General features: G+C 39.8%; 1 protein-coding gene and 1 long non-coding RNA gene across 5 annotated transcripts in view; one reads left to right on the top strand and one right to left on the bottom strand.

Moving 5' to 3' along the window:
• LOC136010359 (uncharacterized) overlaps positions 1-14,862 on the top strand; it is a 25,336-nt gene extending 10,474 nt beyond the window's left edge. The window contains exons 2-3 of the long non-coding RNA XR_010610852.1: positions 13,957-14,084; positions 14,659-14,862. This is a non-coding gene — a long non-coding RNA (uncharacterized LOC136010359). The remainder of the gene's footprint in view (positions 1-13,956; positions 14,085-14,658) is intronic.
• The window catches only part of HACD2 (3-hydroxyacyl-CoA dehydratase 2), a 23,888-nt gene extending 4,468 nt beyond the window's left edge, over positions 1-19,420 (bottom strand). For 2 of the 4 annotated variants that reach the window (XR_010610851.1, XM_065671427.1), the window contains exons 1-6: positions 19,230-19,420; positions 13,147-13,264; positions 12,799-12,817; positions 8,326-8,414; positions 2,332-2,453; positions 1,469-1,647 (exon numbers count right to left, since the gene is read on the bottom strand). Coding sequence is in view for 3 of the 4 variants with exons in the window: in XM_065671427.1 (XP_065527499.1) it covers positions 1,469-1,647; positions 2,332-2,453; positions 8,326-8,414; positions 12,799-12,817; positions 13,147-13,264; positions 19,230-19,360 (658 nt within the window). In the remaining variant the exon portion in view is untranslated. Of the gene's footprint in view, positions 1-1,468; positions 1,648-2,331; positions 2,454-8,325; positions 8,415-12,798; positions 12,818-13,146; positions 13,265-14,210; positions 14,316-19,229 lie in introns of those variants that run through there. The other 2 variants (XM_065671429.1, XM_065671430.1) reach the window with 2 other exon arrangements.

The raw sequence follows: 19,420 nt of genomic DNA, 5'->3' as shown, positions 1-19,420 counted from the left end.
CTGATTCACTCCGCTCATCTTACTGAGCAAATACAGCTGTCCAGAGACATAACAGAATACACAGCCACCTGGTTTCTCCACTAGAAGTCTAAGTTATGGGGATGCATTATATGCAAATAATTTAATGACATCTTTTCTAGAAGAATGTCAATTTTGACAGACACTAAGTAAGTACTAATTCAGAGATTTAAAGTGAGGTAAATGGTAAGATGCAAATATCTAGAATGTAAAAAACCCTCCACTTTTAACAACAGTTACCAAGATCTTCAGTAGGGTCACAGGGCATAACTCCTGTACAGGTAGCTTTTATGACTGAATAACTGAACTACAGTGTAATCAATGACTGCAATGAACACTTGCTTTTCTTGTATCTCAGGAATACCTTCAGATGAGAAGGCACCTAAGATCACTTAATTCCAAGCAGTTGGTTCTCAGAGTTCAGATACCAATTCACAATAATTAAAAATAAAAAAACCCAAACCCTTCATTCAGTGAACATTACACATCCAGCAAATTATAAAGGATCACAGAAAAGACCTAATTTAAGATATAGCAACTGTAATGGAGAAAGCAGGTTGAAAACTGTTACTTGGGTTCAATGTGGGTTCTCCCCCCAACAGCCTGTGATCTAACTATCACACATGAGTAATTAATACTCGTGGTTATTTTGACTAAAACAAAGTTCTGGCTGCCTGGTTAAGAACATCACCATTTTTGGAGGAGGGCGACAAGGAGAAATAAAGGCATGAAAAGTGCTTTTTCAAGAACAGCTGGAAAAAGTTATGAACCCTGATGTCAGAATTACAATATGGTTCACTGAAAGTGTGAGTGCTTGTTATAGAGACAGGCACCCTACTCAAATGTTTATCTTTGAATATGATTTATCATTCTTCACAAACAATGTTCATATGAAGACAGCTACAGATATAGCTAACAGCAGCAACATCCTAACTACATTATTCTACACGTTAGACTTTATTTGCACATTTAAATTTGCTAAAGACTTCCATGTTCCTATTCCCCATTTCAAAGCAGCAAAGCCAAATCTTCATTCAATCTATAGAAACAACAATCAGGGATCATGTCAATTCAAGTTAATTCAACAGAAACGGTTCCCCACCCACTAATACAAAACCAATGTTCCTATTCCTGAAAAAGTACTGAATTTTAAGAAGCTGGTTTGAACTTTGTCCCCCTAAAAGGCTGGGGGGGGGGGGGGAATGATGTCAACATCTGCCAAAAAAGTACCACAGTAATTTTATATTCCAAGTGTAAGAGTATAAATATGTATTACTGTTTTGCAGGTGCTGGTAGAAAAAAACACTGCGGTTTTAACTCTCCCTTTTTCCTTCAGACATCTTTCAGAATTAATTTTGAGAAATTAGTTACATGTATGTTAATCCCATAACTATTATTTTTTTCCTGTTACAGTTCTTAATATTAAAAACCCTAACAAACTCATACTTACTTGGAATGTAGGAGATCATAACCAGGATCAGGAATGTATAGTAGTCAAAAGAAAAATTGTACTTGTTAGGTAAACTAATGGAATACAAGCCAGACTGCCTGACGAAGGGTAATGCAGCATATATTGTGAGTAACTCGCCTGAGACTCCCATTGGATACAATACTATAAACAAAGTGTACCTAGAACAAAACATTTATGAAAATAATTAAAAGTTATGACAAATTCTAACAAAGCATTTACTAAATATTATGGATATTAAAATTTTAGATTCTCAACTCAGCATTCATCTCCCTTAGCTTTTATTTGACTGAAGTATGGCAAGGCATGAACACTGTTGCAAGACAAGTATTCAAATCAGCAACTAGTTTCAATTACTTAAAGATCACCTTTGTGAATCTAAAACCTCTTCAAAACTACTGTCATCTACCCTCTCCTCCTCCCTCCTTATCCCCACCCCACCTTGTTACTTTGAATTTTAAGCTCTTTGGTAGAGGTCATTATATTGCTTAAAATGAGGCCAAACACAGTTGATACTAATCAATGAGCTTACAGATTGTTTCAAGTACAACCCTTGAATTCAAGGGTTACTGCTAAATGTCAATTTACTTACTGTTACCCCTAACTGTTAAATGTCAGTTTTGACAATCACTTTGTAAATAGGGCAGAATTCTAACAGTATATTCTTCCAGTTTACAGTGCAATACATTTTTTTTTTTGTGCTGGAAAGAAGCCAGGAAGTCACATTCACCAACAAGGCAACTACCTCGAGGGAGAATCTAATTTTTATACTGCAACTATTTTACAAGACAAATACCCCCATAGAATCAGTGCTTTAAGACTATGATTTCTGTTATGTCACCTACCTGGCCCATTTGATGAGATAAGGGAGATGGTTTAATAAGCTAAACGTATAAAAAGAGTAACGGATTATCTCAGTGATTGTCCAGGCCACTACAAACAACAGGACACTATCTTCAGTTTGTACCTGTAAGAAAGGGAAAAAGCTCAGTACGAATTCAAGTATTACTAGTTACTCACCAGACCCAACAAAACCTCAAAGAAGTCAATTCCCATGGGTTGCTTTACTGCATCATTTTAGAGAACAGACTCCAAGAATGAGCTTAAAAGCAACATTAGTAACAGCAGTTAAAACCCCTTATCATGCTCCATCTTCTAGTTGCTTAAGAATAGCTCTGCTTGGTGATCAGATAACTTAAGATCTCCCATTCTGCGCATTCTGCGCAAGTTAAATCAGTATAAGAAATCCCTGAAATGCTGAGAACAACTCAAACCTCTTCTTATTACTGTATAGTACCAGCTTCTACTTCAGTCCTATGATTGCTTCTTAATGCAGCAAGCAGAAAGGATGCTAACACATTAACACTTGATACCTATATTCTGATCCTAGTCCATGCTACTTCTGAGTAGAAGCACTCTACAGATAAGAAACTTGTCCTAATTTTGAGCTGCAGCAGAACACCACCAGGACAAAGGCTAGGAAGAGAGAAAAAGCAGAAGTTCAGACTGTCACACCTTGGGCGAGCTTTGCAACTACCTGTTTCACTATCCCTTGCTCCTTTTCTGCATATTATATCCAGCATAATTCCTCTAATATTACACTTAAGGTGTTACTATATTTCATTGCTTTACACCTCTTAGAGCTTTTATTTCAGGCACATATCACTGAACTAGCTTCTACTCCCTTCATATTTTGAAGGGTAACCTTCAAAAGATGTGTTTTGAAATTACTTATTAGATTTATTAGACTTGGGAGCATAATTATGAGTTTAAGTTTCAGATGGAATAGCAGTGACAAAATAGTCTATAGGGTCACATACATGCACTACAAACTGTTGAGGGCAAACATAGTTTTTATGCAGCCTTTTGCTTCCTTCCCTCCTTTTCAACAGCATTCTTAACTGTGCAAATACCTCGCGCCCAAATTCAGTGGACTGTGGGAAAAAAAGAGCTCATCCACAGGGGGCTACTTTTCTTTTTTCCTCCAACTCTTGAAAAAAGGAAAAAGGAAGTCAGTAGGTGTGGGTGGTGCACTATTCATCTTGGGGAAACTACATGTACCAACCAAAAAAGGCACAACAAAATAGACGAGCAATCGGAAACCTTTTAATGGGAAGGAACTGACCATGTATTTGTGTTGTAAAAACACTCATGAGAATTACCCATAAAAACGTTTCTGTTACAAACTACAAAATCCAGAAATATTTATAAATCTTGGGATATCCTGGACTGTACAGCTGCTGTTAATCTACATTCTGCCATGTATAGCATTTCAAGTCACTTTCACTGCACTTCACAGCAAATGCACCTTGTCCTTTTTCCACAGGAAACTCTGATAATTTGCTTATATATTGATCTCCCTTATGTCATCATACATAACAGAACAAAATCCAAAACTTACTTGAACACTTTCAAAAAAGAAACAAAATCTATTTTTACACTGCTACAGGATCCTAATCCTGTTTGGTGTCTGCTTCATAAGCAAGACTTAGTTCTCAACCTGGGAAAGTTAACAGCACTTCACAGATGTTACTGTTCCCAAGGAGTGCTTCACAAGCACTCCAGAGCTGCATCTTCTGGTCAAATCAGGAGTAGCAATTTAGTCAGTTCATCTAAATGTATGAGTCACAAACTTCACTGTACTTTGAAACCCCGCTTTCCCTAACTACAGAAGTCAGTAAAACCAACAACCAAAAATTTGTAGCTTCAAGTAGCACCCAAGGATATAAGCAAGAACAAGCAACTGTGAAGGTAACAGTGAATGATACCCATAGAAATAGAAAATCTGGCAGTTAGAATCCAGTTCTATCACAGGACTTCTGTAACACTGCCTTCACAGGTTTAGAAGTTACTAAAACAGTTCACACCATTATAAGACACCTACAACTCTGTTAAAGTCCCTTAAAGGATCATTGATTGTGCTTTTATAGCTTGTGTCCCTATTTAAAGGAAGAAAGGATACTGGAAAACAGCGGTAGTTTTCATTCCTATACAGTTTTCAAATAGTTCCATTCTGTACAGTAAGGAACAGAAGACTACCGTGCATTTTATCACCACATTTTACCTATATTCTACAGCTCATCATTAAAAAGAATGATTCTTAAGGACTAACAGACCTGTCACAAGTCTGTCACTATTAGAACATCTCTTTGAGGACTGAAATTTTTTCAATACATCAAATACAGATGTCCAAGATGCACATTATCAAACCCCTGGGAACTCATACACAAAGCAGTCTCTCAAGAGTCTTATTCATTTAGGCACTGCAATGCTGCATCTTATGAGCTGAGGATAAGGGGATAGTACAGCTTAGAAACAGCTAAGTACAGCTTAATAAACCACTAAGCCCACTGCTGCCCTCAGAATTCAATTTCTCTTCCTCTACTTTTTCATGCTAGTCTTTGAAGGAGGTGTTGGACAAAGTCAAAACACATTTTATGCTTTATTTGCAACTTACTTGTCCAACTGTCTTAATATGCCAGTTATACAATGAACATATTTTTTGGCCTATGTTTCAAACCTATTTATCATCAGGGAGGGTTCTAAATATAGTTTAGCTTATCTTCAGTATTATGAATAGCACAAAATGTTTGTTAAAACACAAGAGAACCCATAGCCTCTTAAGATACAAAGATGACAATTGGGAATTGATGAAATAAAGCCTAGCAGGTTTTTACTGTTCTCCTTATGCACAGAAAGGGAAATTCTACAGATTTCTCCACATTAAGAGTAACAGTTTGACAAATTATTTGCAGAAAATTTCAGCTAAACAAATAACTAAGCAATCCAGTGCAGAAACAGCATGTCTCCCTCCAGAGAGAAAGCTTCACAGAAGGCACAAAGGCCCTGACAGACATTTGTGTTACACAGAATTACTAAATTTTACATAGATGTAAAGCAGTGATGAATCAGGCTTTTCAACTGCACTCGCTCATTTAGAGTTCCGAACTTTGCAACTTGGGCTTCTCTTACTACAACTTAGTCTTAGCTATCATAATTTAAGATGTTCTTCCCCTTTTAACATGCTTTGTTACTGACTGAAGATGTCAACTCACAACTGCAGATACTAGAGTCTTAATTACCAGTTCAATATACTGTATATGTCATCTTCACACCTCTCCCTCTGCATGTTCTAGAAAGGTTCCTCTAAATACATACTATACTTATCTGTGATATATCTGTAACTGAACCCGAGTGGACAAGCACTAAATCACTGCTGACATAATTTAATCAGAACAGGGTGCAGAATTATCTATCAGAATGGAACTCTAGGAAGGCCTGCCTTGGTGTCACCAGATGATCTCATTGTTTACCCAAATTCAGAAAGACAACTTCAAACTTAAGGGCACCTCCTGTTGTCCTATGCCTACCTTCTTCTAGCCCTTCACACCAAACTGCGCATTCTCTTTCCTCCTTTGTAGAAGAAACTGTGAAACTCAAACTGACTCCTTTCTGATGTAATGACAAAACAAATGCAAGTACTGTATTACATGCCAGGCCAGGCCCTTCTCCACTAAGCTAACAGCTACTCACGATGGAGGTAAGGGGAATCTCGTTGCTACTCAAAGTGTGCAGCGCTTTAACATTTGCCATGCTTTAACATTTATTATAAATACTTTTGTATTGAATTTAACAACACATCAGCACTAAATTCAACAAAAAGCACAAACATGTTAGTAGCAAGAAGCATGCTTCAAATCACATCACATATCCAGAAGTGTATTCTGACAGAAAGGAGGGATGCAATACATGTTTCTTCTTTTAACTGTATTATATATGAAAACAGTCTGGAAAAGCAAGATACCGAACAAGTCTCACTCAAAAAGTTAAAGAGGATAACTGAGTTTTATTTTACAAGAACCTCATCATGCAACTGCATAGCTTACAAGTTCCATAAAGTTGTGTGAGAATTTAATCCTGGACTTCACCATGGAGCTCACTTGTGCAGACAGCCCTTTAGAAAAAGTAGAACACTTGTGACACTTTCAATTTCTCCAGGTGAGACTGTATGCTCTCTGGCTGGGGGGAAGGTGAGAGGTCAGAATACAACCTCTTAATTGGATTTATTTTCTAAGTCACAGGTGAAAAACTCATCACAGGATTCCTCTTCCTTACCATTCTTATGGCCACTTTTTAAGACATTAATAAAGTAACACATAATACAGTCTATCACAAGACTATAGCTACAAGACCACACAGACGTGAGGAAAAAAAAAAACCCTATGTGTAATATTGTTGAAAGAATCCTTGTTAAAAAAGTCCTTCCTTGTTAAACACTGAATATTGGGCTGAACTTGTTGCTCACATTTTCTCCCATTTTGCTGGTTTTCTCCAGTGAGAGTGTGGGCATAAAGTTTCAAAAAACTCTAATCCACAATCATTTTACAGACTTGCCTTTGATGCCTAACAGACAACACAGGGAATAATCCTAATCCATGCAGTTCAACCTTGAACACTTGGGTTATTTCAAAAGCAGGAGGCAATTCATAAGAAACACACTACCGCTGTTCATTACAAAGCACCAAGTTCCCCAACTTCATACAGGTAACTAGCAAAATGACAAGCATAGCTCTTTAAAAATATTTTATGCATGTATCTAAAATCTGTCTTTAGATTACATGGGTTTTTTGGGGGGGTCAAAATCTACTATTTATCTCTAGTCGATTAAGAGGCTGGAGTACATTTATTTGCAGCAAAAGTGAAATCCATCAGAACGTATTTCCAAGATTTTGGTGTGGGGTTTTTTTTTCGGGGGTTTTTGTTGGGGTTTTTTTTTTTTTTTTTTTTTTAGAAAAATAATATTCCTCCACTTTAAACAGTATTAAACTATGGCTCCACATGAACAAGCATCATAATATCAGAATGAGCTGTCAATTACTAGGAGCTACAGTGACTTATGTTACTCTACGTGTGGATGGAAACTCTGATAATACAGTAAGGAGTAAGGAAAAAAGAGCAGCTTCCCTGAAGACTTGGTAATAAGACAAGCTCCTTAAGACATTCTTCATGTCAAGTCACAAAAGATCTCATGCATATGACACTAGAAGACCATCTCTTATTTCAGGCAGGTACGCCGACACTGGCATCAAGACTGACTTCCCTCTTTAATAAGAAGAAAACCAGTAAAATTTGTTGGCTAAAGTAACACCACACATGCAGCGCATCTGGGCTACTACAAGGTGTTCAGATGAAAGACTCAGCATGAGTTGTATCAATTAAAGCATGTTCAGATTTTAAAACAGCTGTCACAAATACTTTCCAAATAAGACAGCTTCCAAAAGATTCTGCAAAGGTCTGTGTAAAGTAGAGCAATGAGAAAAAATTCACAGGCTCAAAAACCCACCTGTGCTTGAATGCAAGAAAAATGCATGAAGGACAAGGGGAAGATTTTCCTGGAGAGGGGTAACAGAGAACATCCAGGCATTGCTGTGCACAAACAGCTGACGGAGAGCTCTCATGTGCCATGGTAAAGAAAGCAAATTGTGCATGAAAGAGAGGGGCAATGAGGAGATTTTACTACTAATTATGGCACTGGTGAGATCAATACTAGAATGCTGTCCTCAATTCTGGGTTATGTATTACACATTGCAACCTCTCTAACTTTCAGTAAGCACTACAAAACCTATTCACGAGCTAGATGTCTTATGGTGAGCACATCGGACTTCAATCTATTTGACTGTCAATAAAAGATGATGGCAGATCTATTTCTTTTCATCCACAAAAGTCACATAAATTTCAGATGTTGGGATACAAACATGTCATTTTAAAGAAAATGAGATCAACACTTGCTTTATAGCATGGGTTATTAGTTTTTCTACCTATTTTGTAGCTTAACTTACCTCTTTCACACTATGTGTTACTGCCCACGTGAGGAAAACTCTTGACATCACTTGGAAAGCAGTCAGAACAACAGAAGATGGAACAATGCCTGGAAGATATTTTGCAATTAGTACATATTTCTGACTATTGGGGTGGGGAAATAAACCACAGCTAAGCCAAAGTCCAGTTATTTTAATTTCTTTGGAAGGAAAGTATTCGTTTCTTTCAATTTGAGAGTATGAAGTCTGTCCTATGTTTTTACAGCCTAATGTAGTGTAACTGATAAGACTTTGTGCATCAAAATGCAAATAAAACTAACCAGCCTTCAATCACAGCACATTCCTTAATACATAAAACAGCTGAATGAGATAACCTCAAACAAATAGCTCTGCTATACACTCTTTCAAATAAACCCTTTTTCACTGAACTATCCAAGATATTTCTTATTATTGTGATTCAAAGACTAAAAATAAAGATATTCTGCACAATATAAGCCTCAAAACAGCAAGCAAAAGCTAGAACTATTTTGAAGGAACACTGATGCAGCTCATAGTCTGATAAAGTTCACAATTCCTTCTTAGGAATATAACTTAAGAAAAAAAAAAACACAACACCAAAACCAAAACAAACCCAAACCAAACTCCAAGGAATAGCTGATGTGTTGTAGACACAGAAATAATTTTACGATTTTCTCAAGGAAGCAGATTTTACTGGTCTAAGTTCTGAGGTGCTGATTAAACTGCTACTAAAAGGATCCTACACACCCAGGTCTTCTAACACTTACAGCACAAAGTTTTATTTTCTTGTAATAGCATGATGAAGACAAACACAAAAGCAGATGCAGCTCCCAAAATACTGTAAAAGTGCTTCTAAAACTAAGCAAGCAACACAAGAACCTCAGGAAGAAGTAAAGAAAAAGTTGAAACGCAGGAGAGGAAAAAGGAAGAAGAAAAGCTAAAAGCAAGTTTCATTAGAATTATTGTTAGTCACACAGTCATTATGTTAATCTTTTAGAGTAAAAGGTAGAGTAGCATTGAAAGTTGCTGAGGGCTACTCTGCAGGAAAAATCCTACACACAGTTCTCTCCGGTTTCATCATGAATGGTTCACAATCTAATTTCCGTTGTAAAACCTCAGGGCAGAACTGTAGTCTGTTACACAGACAACACAAAAAGGGGTGCTATTAAAACCCCACAGTCTGTACACAAAGGTTCACTCCTATAACAGACCTTTCCTTTTATACAATTTAATCATCCCTCCCTATACAAGATACCCTAACATTCTTGCAAACAAATCTATAAATAAGCCAGAAAGACTGTGTATGAACCATCTAAGATTATCTCACAAGTTAGACACACAGGAGTTTTCATTACAGCCAAGACAATGCTCATCTATGCCAAAACCAGGAGATCAAAATAAGTGACTCATCAGCTACAATTTAAATAAACATTACTTGCCTCTAATTATTTATTCACTGCAGTGAAAAGCTACCTGACAGTCAATTTTAAGCTTGGCATTTTTAAAAACACCTGTCACCACTTACGCAACATTTCACATGCTAGAGCAGTACTTGACAGAGGGTTCAGGTCCAGAACCAAGCACCAGGTAAGACATACCCGGACCTCTCCCTCAGACCCTGGACTCCACCATCCAGAGGAAATCCTTCAACTCCCAGCAAGTGCTTCCTCTCTTCCATGGAGTTCCCACTGAGAACAGGCTATATGCATAGCTTACAGGTGGAGCCCTGGTAACCTCCTAACTGAGCAGACTAATGCAACGTCCACTAGTGCTGACTTTGGCTTACCACAGGGCTACTGGTGAGCACTGCTATGGGAGGAACGCTGGTACTGTAGCAGTTCTGTAGGCTGGGCCTGTACTCACCAAAGCCTTCCTGCTTTTCTTTATTACTTTCACAAAATGCCTGTACTACTAGTATTGCTTCCACATTTTGGCAGCTCCTATCACCTTTTTCCAAACCAAGTTCCTCCAGGGAGAAGCTCTTCCATGCTGTCAATGCCATGCATACTCTTGGGTTCTGTCTGCTACACAAGTCAAGGAATTGCATAGTCACTTCCCATTTGCTTGGTTTTCAGTGTGTCCTCTTGGTCTCTGGGCTACATATTATCTCCTTTCTGTAGAGCTCTCCTTCATTTTTTAAATCTTTGCCACATGTCAAAGGTCTGTTCTCAATAGTGCTTGATAGATACATTCCCCTATCAATCTTCCTATTTTGAAGAACTTGCCTCACAGATGCTAACATTTCAGATTCCGCTCAAAAGATGTGGAGAGAAAAGTTATGCTGATACACACAGCCATCTGTCACATATAAGCTCCTCTACTCACAGAGAATTACAGCTCTAGTTACAGCAATTAGTTTACTGGGGGCAAAAGAATCTGCAAGTTTCCTGTTTCTCCTTGCACACAAACTTTTACTGGAGTCAGTAAGACTACAGCAGACAATGGCAGCATATCCAGCTGTGCAAAAAACCCCTCACTTTATTTAGCTGACAAATACTTCCATTAACAGAAAAATAAAATAAATCCATGGGCAATTATAATAAGTGGAGATTTTGTAAAAAAACTTTGTTAGGGAAAGCAAAAAGATGGAATTATAATGATATGAAATGTTGCAACATTCCACTAATGGCTCTCTTCACCAGTCCTAAATTGTGCAACTGAGTATAACAGGGCTAAATGGATCCACACCTCAAATCAAGTGAGCCAGAATTATTGGCTTTGCACACAGCCAGGCTGCTACAGTCATCTTGTCGGCTGTTCTGCCCCTGCCTGGAAGGTGAAACACAGGATTCTCCCCAATTTGTGTGGACATATATTGTTGGTTGAATTATGTTGGTTGAATTATCTTTTTCTCACACATTTTTACACTCTTTCTTAGATTTCATTAGAAAATTAGCACACACTGGCATCTGCAGACAAGTTTAGCTTAAGAAAACAGAATATTATAGATTTAGGATGGTAAAATAGCATTTTATCTGAAAGCGATAAATTGTCCTTCTTGTCACTTGTTAAATCAGAGTTCTAAGCTTTCAAGTTATTATTGATTTTTGAGAATTTTTTAATGTAAGTATGGTTTATTCTGGTAAAAAAAAAAAAAAACAACAGTGATTAACATTCAGTAAAATAAACTGGTATAGGAAGGACTGTCTTGGCAGCACAGGCAACATATAGTTTACTCAGAAGCCTTTACACCAGTTTGAAGGGTCATTTATTGATCATTAATTTCTTGATATGATCTGTGAACAGTCTACAGACTGCCCTTTATAAGATAACATTTTCAGAATAAATTATGCAGGAAGGTCAGCACTACTGTATCAAATAAAGAATTAGACTGCCCTCTGCTGACAAAGTTATGTATATGAACTTAAGTTTTCCAACTAACACATTTGGTTATCCAGTAACAACAAAAAAAAAAAAATCTTTTGCACAGAAATTCAATATGAACCAGCAATCTACTACACCCTCCAGTATGTAAATTATCTGCACAATACGTGAAAAGCAGCAAGTTTATAGCTGCAGCTTTAGGAACCTTAATGCCATCTTACTCTTTAAATGGTGGCTAGCAAGCATTCAGGTAGGAGCTCAAGCACACTTAAAATCACAAGACCAACTACTTAAACATAAGACTGTCTCTTTGTGAAGACTGGATTGTTTACAAAAAACAGAGTTAAGCAAAGGTATGTAGACAGGCATTGCTCCCTTTCATAGCACACCGGCTTTGGTCTTGCAGAAACTGAGACACATCATCTATTCTATGAATAAAACATGCAAATGCTGTGGCCAAACTGTTCACTACTCACAACAACTAACCTGACAACCCTGTCACTCAGACAGAGGCTCTTCAGGCTGACTGAACCATAACACTGCTACTCGCCCATGGCTACACATAAACGACTGAATTCCTACTACCAAGCTATCAAAGAAGCCTCACAGTACAGGCTATCAAGAACTGGCTAGTCAAGCCTTAAGTTCTCCCAAACAGTTCCATTAAAGCACAGCCAAATCCAGGATAGAGTGGCTACCCCTTCCTAATTTTACAACTTACATCTACACTCTAGAGATGTGAGCAAAGTTACATGCTTGAAGTGTTATTTTTATCAGATTTTAAATTAGTTCCAACTAGAAATATTTTCTGGAGGAAAGACAGCTTGGTACAGAAGATTATAGGATGTAGAGATTGAGAGTAATGATCTACTATAAAACATTTATAAACTGCTCTAAGATTTGTAGCATTGGAAGGATCTAGATAAAAACAGAATGTCAAGTAACTGAAAACCCGCTACATTCTTTTCCTTTTTCTGATGTAACTTGTAAAATTATTTAGGAAAAGATTGGAATGTACTTCAAGCAAAAAATTAGTAAGTTATGCAAGAATGAAATCTGGCAATTCATAGACCATAACATTTTTCGTGCTAATACATTGCTAAAACTGCAGTCTTCTATAAAAACAATAAAACTGAAAATTTATAAGCTTACCAAACGCACAGTGCAGAATCTAGAACAAAAAGAAAAAAAAAACAAATCACCAACATTTCAAGTGAAGCAATTCAGAAACATACTTAGCTCTACCACAAGAGCTTAAGATTTTATATTTGTATTTCAAAGACTGAACTTAATATTTAGCTCTGCTGCTCAAGCTAAATAGCAGGCAGCAAGCTCCCTAACTGATTGTTAAAAGGAAAAACTCAGCAGTTGTGCGAAGGCATTTTTCTTACATTTACCTTCAAAACACTGTATAAACACACTGTTCAACAAAGACTACCTTATTACTACAAAACAAGACATGCAAGTATCAGTAATGCTAGGGGAGAAGACTACACCTACCTCAAGCAAAGCTCCAGTTTGGAAGAATTTCAGGGGCTTTTCTATTGAATAGTAAAGGCTATGGTAGCTACCTTTAGCCAGGTATGCTCGAACTAGACCAACTGCAATAACAAGCCATCTGAAAGAGAGAAAGAAGCTTAAGATAAGGAGACATTAAGCAGAGCATAAATACAAAGAAAGCTTTAACCCCTCTTCTGATACGGGAGGATGCAACAGGCATAGCATAGAATTGCACTGAAAGATACTTTCTGCCAACCCATACGACATAGAAAACATTAAATATCTGGATTCTCTGCAAATTTATCAAAGTTAAAGATTACACGTTTTTTAAGCATTGTTCAGCACCAACACAATACCATTATCTTTAATGTCTAAGTTCATTTTTTTTATGAGCTGCATTTAATTTAGTCATGGAAGTTTAAGTAAGACGGGCATCACATTTTGTTTAGTTTAGAGCGGAAAATCATTTGCTGCTAGTCAAAGATCTCTTACCATACCATACGTTAAAAAAGTATGACATAAACAATTGAGATCCAGAAGGCAGTAATTTTAATGTTTCAGTTCAAAATAAACCCTCAGACTTTACGGTAGACCACCCAGCTTAATTGCTAGCATATATTTTATGAGAAACAGTTATGGATAAGTGAGAAAATTGAGCCTGCTAAAAAGCCTTGAAGGCAGCAATGGCCATTCCTGTCCCAGCTCCCCTGTTAAGCAACAAATACACCTCGGCCTGCAGAAGTAGTGCCTATAAAACTGCAGCTATACCATAAACCTGTGACCTGCTAACCCTAATGATTTTCCCCTCAGGCACTTTAGGAAGCAATTCTAAGAATTTTTCCTCCAGTCCTGGCAACACAGTAACATCTTTCACTACCACAGCTATCCACAGCCTCAGGAATTCTTCAGTGAAGTCTAGGACAAGCCACAAAACTAAGGTGAGTACACCCTGGTCAAACACTTTTTCACTTGGACATAGCATCTACAGTTAACTTTAGTTTTCAATTGCTTGTAGCAATGGAAATATGGGGAGAAGGATTTGGTCAACAAGTAGGAATCCTTACCAGCAGCTCCCCAGACTTTTCACTGACAGGCTCATCCTGGCTGTCCTGCCCTCAGCTACTCTTAATGCCACCCTACTTTACCTCCACCTCCCTCTAAACCCAGAAGTGTTGTTACAAAGCTTGTGATAACAGTCACCAAGCATCTCTGCTAATAACAGTGCAGCTCAGTGGAAGTGTGTGCATACACGTAGAAAGTCCATAACTATGCAATACCTTTTTATGCTTCGGAAACAAAATCCGCAGCTGTGGTTTTGCAACAGGGAAGATGAAGAAACTCCCTTAAATTATGGCATGTTAGATGCCTACAAGTACCATGTTAGCTTAGGTATTATGAAGTATATACCAACATTGTCCCAAGTGTAGTAATTGTTTGAAATACACTGTGAAATTCAGCTTTTTCAGTAATAGTAACTCTGGCGTGCAAATCTGTGTTTGTAACATTTGTTAGTACAACTGAAAAAACGTCATTTCATTTTTACCTGGACTTCTCAGAAGAAAAGCACCAAAGAAAAGCAGCAGGACTGGCAAAGAGAAATAGGGAACAAGAAACAAGCCGCCCGTTTTTTCAGAAGTGGCAAGTTATTGCAGTTAAAGCTGCCTTGTGAAACCCAAAGACAAACATTTGCCAAGTAATTGCTGTTTACAAAGAAAGAATGAGATCAATTTTGTATTTGGACTTCAGCATCGAATAAACCAGTAAGGTTGGCACTGTCCTGTTCGTAGCTGTCTATTTTTCCTAACCTTCCCTGTTTGTTGAGAAACTTTGCTGAATTAAGCAACTTGTCAGATTGCACAAGATACCGGTTCTCTGTTGTGCCTGCAAACTGCTCTCACCTTAACCAAAGGATTGGTAAAGTGGGTCCAGGAGGACCTACAGCCCCTTGCTCAACTCCACCCTCCCCGATGGGTCACTGACTCCAGAAAGACTGGACTTTCCATTCCATTTACTATCCTTCAAAAAGCATTTAATACAGATCAAAGTATTAATCTGCACAAAATTAAAAGACGTGCCTAGTTTGTATTGAAGCTTTTAGCACCTCTGTCCTGCTTTGGTGATTCTTAAATAGTTCTTCACCCTCTACAACTAGAGAGAATAGAATAGGAGTAGGTGAAAGCAAGGAAGATCAACTGAAAAAGAAACTTGGTGAGAAGTTTAAAAGGGCAGGAAAAGGCACTACTGTCAAGTGGAAGCTTAGCTGTAAATTAGTTTTTCCAGTTTTCTCTGACCCACAACTAAAGTCTACCTGATACACCAGCTGGAGTTGCATTTCATTAAATTACCATTGCCATGTAAACTCTAAGCTAGACTCTTACACTCTTACTCAATGAATCCAAACTAAGAAATTTTTTTTTTTTACTTTCATTGCTCAGTCTGGATAGAAAAACTTCATGCTCAGGTCCTTGGTTTAATTCCTTTTATTTCTCTTACAAGTGATATCTTATGCAAAGTTTACTGAGGATCTGCATCATTTATGCAAGAAAATACAGCAAAGCTATGGAGTGAACACACCTGAAAAGGGAAAAATGTACTGTGACTCAACAACCAGTCACTGAAGGTGTAGATAGTGAAACCCAGAACTCTTTGCTTGACACCTATAATACAAACCCTTGCAAATTCAAAGGCTACTACATTAAGATCCATCTTGTTAAGAGAAATACTTCTTAAATTCATTCTTTGTACCACCATCAGCTACTTCCGCCCATATGTACTAGTCAGTTACAGCCCTTGATTAAAACTAAAACACAATTGCATTTTAAAGCAGCTTACCAAAACATTTACACTCAGCTAACAGCATGGCCTCCCTCCCTGCCTTGCCCATTATTCACTGATTTTGGTCAACCATGGTTTTTAGGTAATAATTTCTGTGCTGCAGCTATGCCTCCAGAATGAGCTTCCTATGCCAGGGCCAGCATGACTACATGACTTCATGCTGTCACAGGAAAATAGCAGTCTGAATGCAAGGGAAGAAAGCTGCAATGCTTTCTCCAGCTTAATGCTTGGAACCATGGTCAAAAAACCACGAGCGAGTACAGCTGAGAACCAACAGGAGGGATGGTCACTCCCATTGTATCACAGTGGTCCCTTTTCTGAAAGAAAACACCCACACCATGGGAACAAAACAGTAAGTGCATGCCGCCTCATTTAGGCATCCACAGGTTATATATGCTTTTCCCAGTGTTTTACTCTTTCAAAAAGCTATTGTATTACTAGGAATCCATACACTACCTCCACTGCAGTATAAAATTAGGAATAAGATCTAGTATTTTTAGAATCAGTATGTTTTCTTTAGCTAACTCAAGACAAATGCAAAGTACATACAATAATTATGCTGAGATTTTTCAATTGTTACTTGATCCATTTTAAATAAGTAATAGATAAGGCAACTATGATTCTAAAACATTTACTTTAGTACCTATTTATTGCATGACAAAGTTGTGAGTTTCAGTTTAAAAGCCAACTTTTCATCAATGAGTATGAAACAAACCCCACTTTAAAAGAAGGAAAACCCCATGTGCATGTGTTTTACCCATGTAAAAACAGCATCACTTCACCATTTGGTGAATTTTTTTGGTGTTTTCACAATTTTCTTTCCAAGGCAGCACTACCTGAGAAACCAAGTCTGAGCACTCTGACTGACTCAGGGACAGTCATCACTGTCACCGGCTGTGTATCTGTCTTTTCATACGGGGCAACGGAGCTTCAGCCAACCAACTCCTTATGAAGTCTTTTGAAGGAACTAAATTCAGTGTTGCGTATTGCTGAATTTCAGTAGTGTGCAGGGGAAGCACAAAATCCTCATCCATTTGAAGATAAATTATCAGTGACCTACCCCAAATGAACGGCAGTGGGTAACAATGCAGAGATATAAACCCTCATCACATCTCCTGTGGTAGCTCCCCAAATTGCAGAAATCATCTAATCGCAAACATGCCCAGAAAAAAAAAACAACTCACATTAAAGCACCATAAACCACATCCCATCCAAGACTGGAATTTTCTAGGAGTTTCAATATAAATCAGGAAAACAGGTAACATTATGATCAAGTTTTACATGACAACAAGAAGCTAAGCACAGATTTATGCTATTTATTTCTGAGTTTCTAATACTTGAATTGGCTTTTTTTTCAAACTGGTGGGTAATTATCATTCCCCTCCACGTGAAATACCCTGCAAATATCACACAAAGCCAGAAGGCTGCTTAGCAGTTCCATTGCGCAGGAATACACCTATTGTCCAATAGGTATAATGAGCACGTTACCAAAACCCAGCTCTCCCCTCCCAGCTACCCTTTGTTCTACTTAAGTGTAACTATCCTGTAAACTGAAATAGTACCAGCAGTCACCAGCAAAGATACTATGGCAAATTACCTTATTGAAATAAATTTTATCTATATTAATTCTTTACTAATTTTCCCCCAAAATAGTGAGCCTGTTCTGTTCACCTGATTCCTTGCCTGCCAGGATTTATCTAGCGGAAAACAGGCTTATTTGTGATCCACTTTAAAGCCTCTTTGCCCAAATACCCTCAGTCTTTCAGAGGATGGTTTTATTGTTATCTGGATTCCAATACAGCCTCAAAAAAAAAAAAAAAGTCTCCTAAGTTTCCCTTATCCTGAGAGTCCCCAGTTGTTGCTGTTTTTTATTTTTGTGCCTGAGAACACACCAGAGCACACACCAATGGGCCCAAGTCTCCATTTCACTATGGGGCAAGAACAGAGCATCAGGCAGACCTTGGAGTTCACATGTCACAGGCAGCAGCTTTCACCTTCAACCTAAGCACGTGACAGATGAATGGTTCATGGGACAATCTCGCAGGGCTCTGAAGGATAACTGCTCTACCTTCTGAACTACCACGGCGGATAAATCCCTGCATTTAGGCTCACCTCTGTACTGAAAAGTGGTGGAATGCACACCGCAGGCGTGGTGAGCCCAGAACAGCGATCTACACAATCACCTAGATGAGCAAACTGTTGCAGAGGAAATTAAGGTGCCGATTATAAAACGCAGCAGCTCCCAGGGAACACGCACTTGCGCTGCTCCACTTAACGCGTCCTGGAAGGGGCGCGAGGAGGATCTGCCGCAGACGGGCTCGGCCAGTGCGGAGTGGGCTCACACCCAGCACGGGCAGGGCAGGGGCAGGGCAGGGCCATGCTTCGGGGTCATTCACCGACACCGGCCCCTTGCCAGCTCCGGAGTATCGTTATAGTGTGTGAGGGAGAGAAACGCGAAAGCAAGCAAGCAGCCTTACGTACCGGAGGAGACCAGGCACCCCCCTACAACATGAGAAGGGGGGAAGAAAGATCCTTAGTCGGTCTCTTTCAGAATTATAGACAGCGTAAGGCGTGCCGGGTGACAGCACGAGGGAGCCCCCGGGCTGCGCACTGTACGGGCGAACGGGGCAGACAAGAGAGAGAAGCCACAGAGAGACCCATCAGTTCGGCTAGTCCAGCTCCCCGAGCCGCAGCGGGGCTCCCTGCCCAGCCGGTCCCGGCCGCCAGCCCGACCCGCACGCACGGCGGGCACAAGCACGCCTCCATGCACACACACACGCGTCCATGCACACACACACGCGTCCATGCACACACACACGCGTCCATGCACACACACACGCGTCCATGCGCACACACACACGCGTCCATGCACACACACACACGCGTCCATGCACACACACACACACACACACGCGCGTCCATGCACACACACACGCGTCCATGCACACACAGCCGCAGCCCGTCCGAGCCGAAACCGCCGAGCCTGCAGGCTCCCCCCGGCAGCCGTCCGGGCACAGCAGAGCGCCGCCCTCGGGGGTCGCCGCTTCCGACGGGACGAGCCCCGCCGAGCCCCGGCCGGCCGGCCGCCTCACTGCCCCGTCAGGCAGCGAAACGTCTCCCCAGTGCGGGGAAGGCGGCGGCCTCAGGAGACTGAGGGGGCGCGGAGGAGGGCTCAGGTGGGTGGCGCGCCCCTGCCAGAGAGACCCCTGCTATCGGCCGCACCGAGCGGCCCCCGCACACGTCCTTACCCCGCCGTCATCACCACGTTGTAGATAACGAGGTAGGCAGTGGCCAGGGCACCCGGGCCCTTCCTCCGCCGCGGCTGCTGGCTGCTGTAGCCGTTATCCGCCCGGCTGCCACCACTGCCAGACGCCGCCATGTTACAGCACTCCTGCGGCCTCCGCTCGCTCTCAGCGTACGGCAGCGCCGCGGGGCGGGG

This window comes from Lathamus discolor, chromosome 3 (genome assembly GCF_037157495.1).
Source record: "Lathamus discolor isolate bLatDis1 chromosome 3, bLatDis1.hap1, whole genome shotgun sequence".
Lineage (NCBI taxonomy): Eukaryota > Metazoa > Chordata > Aves > Psittaciformes > Psittacidae > Lathamus > Lathamus discolor.
This window is presented reverse-complemented; position numbering and strand designations above follow the sequence as displayed.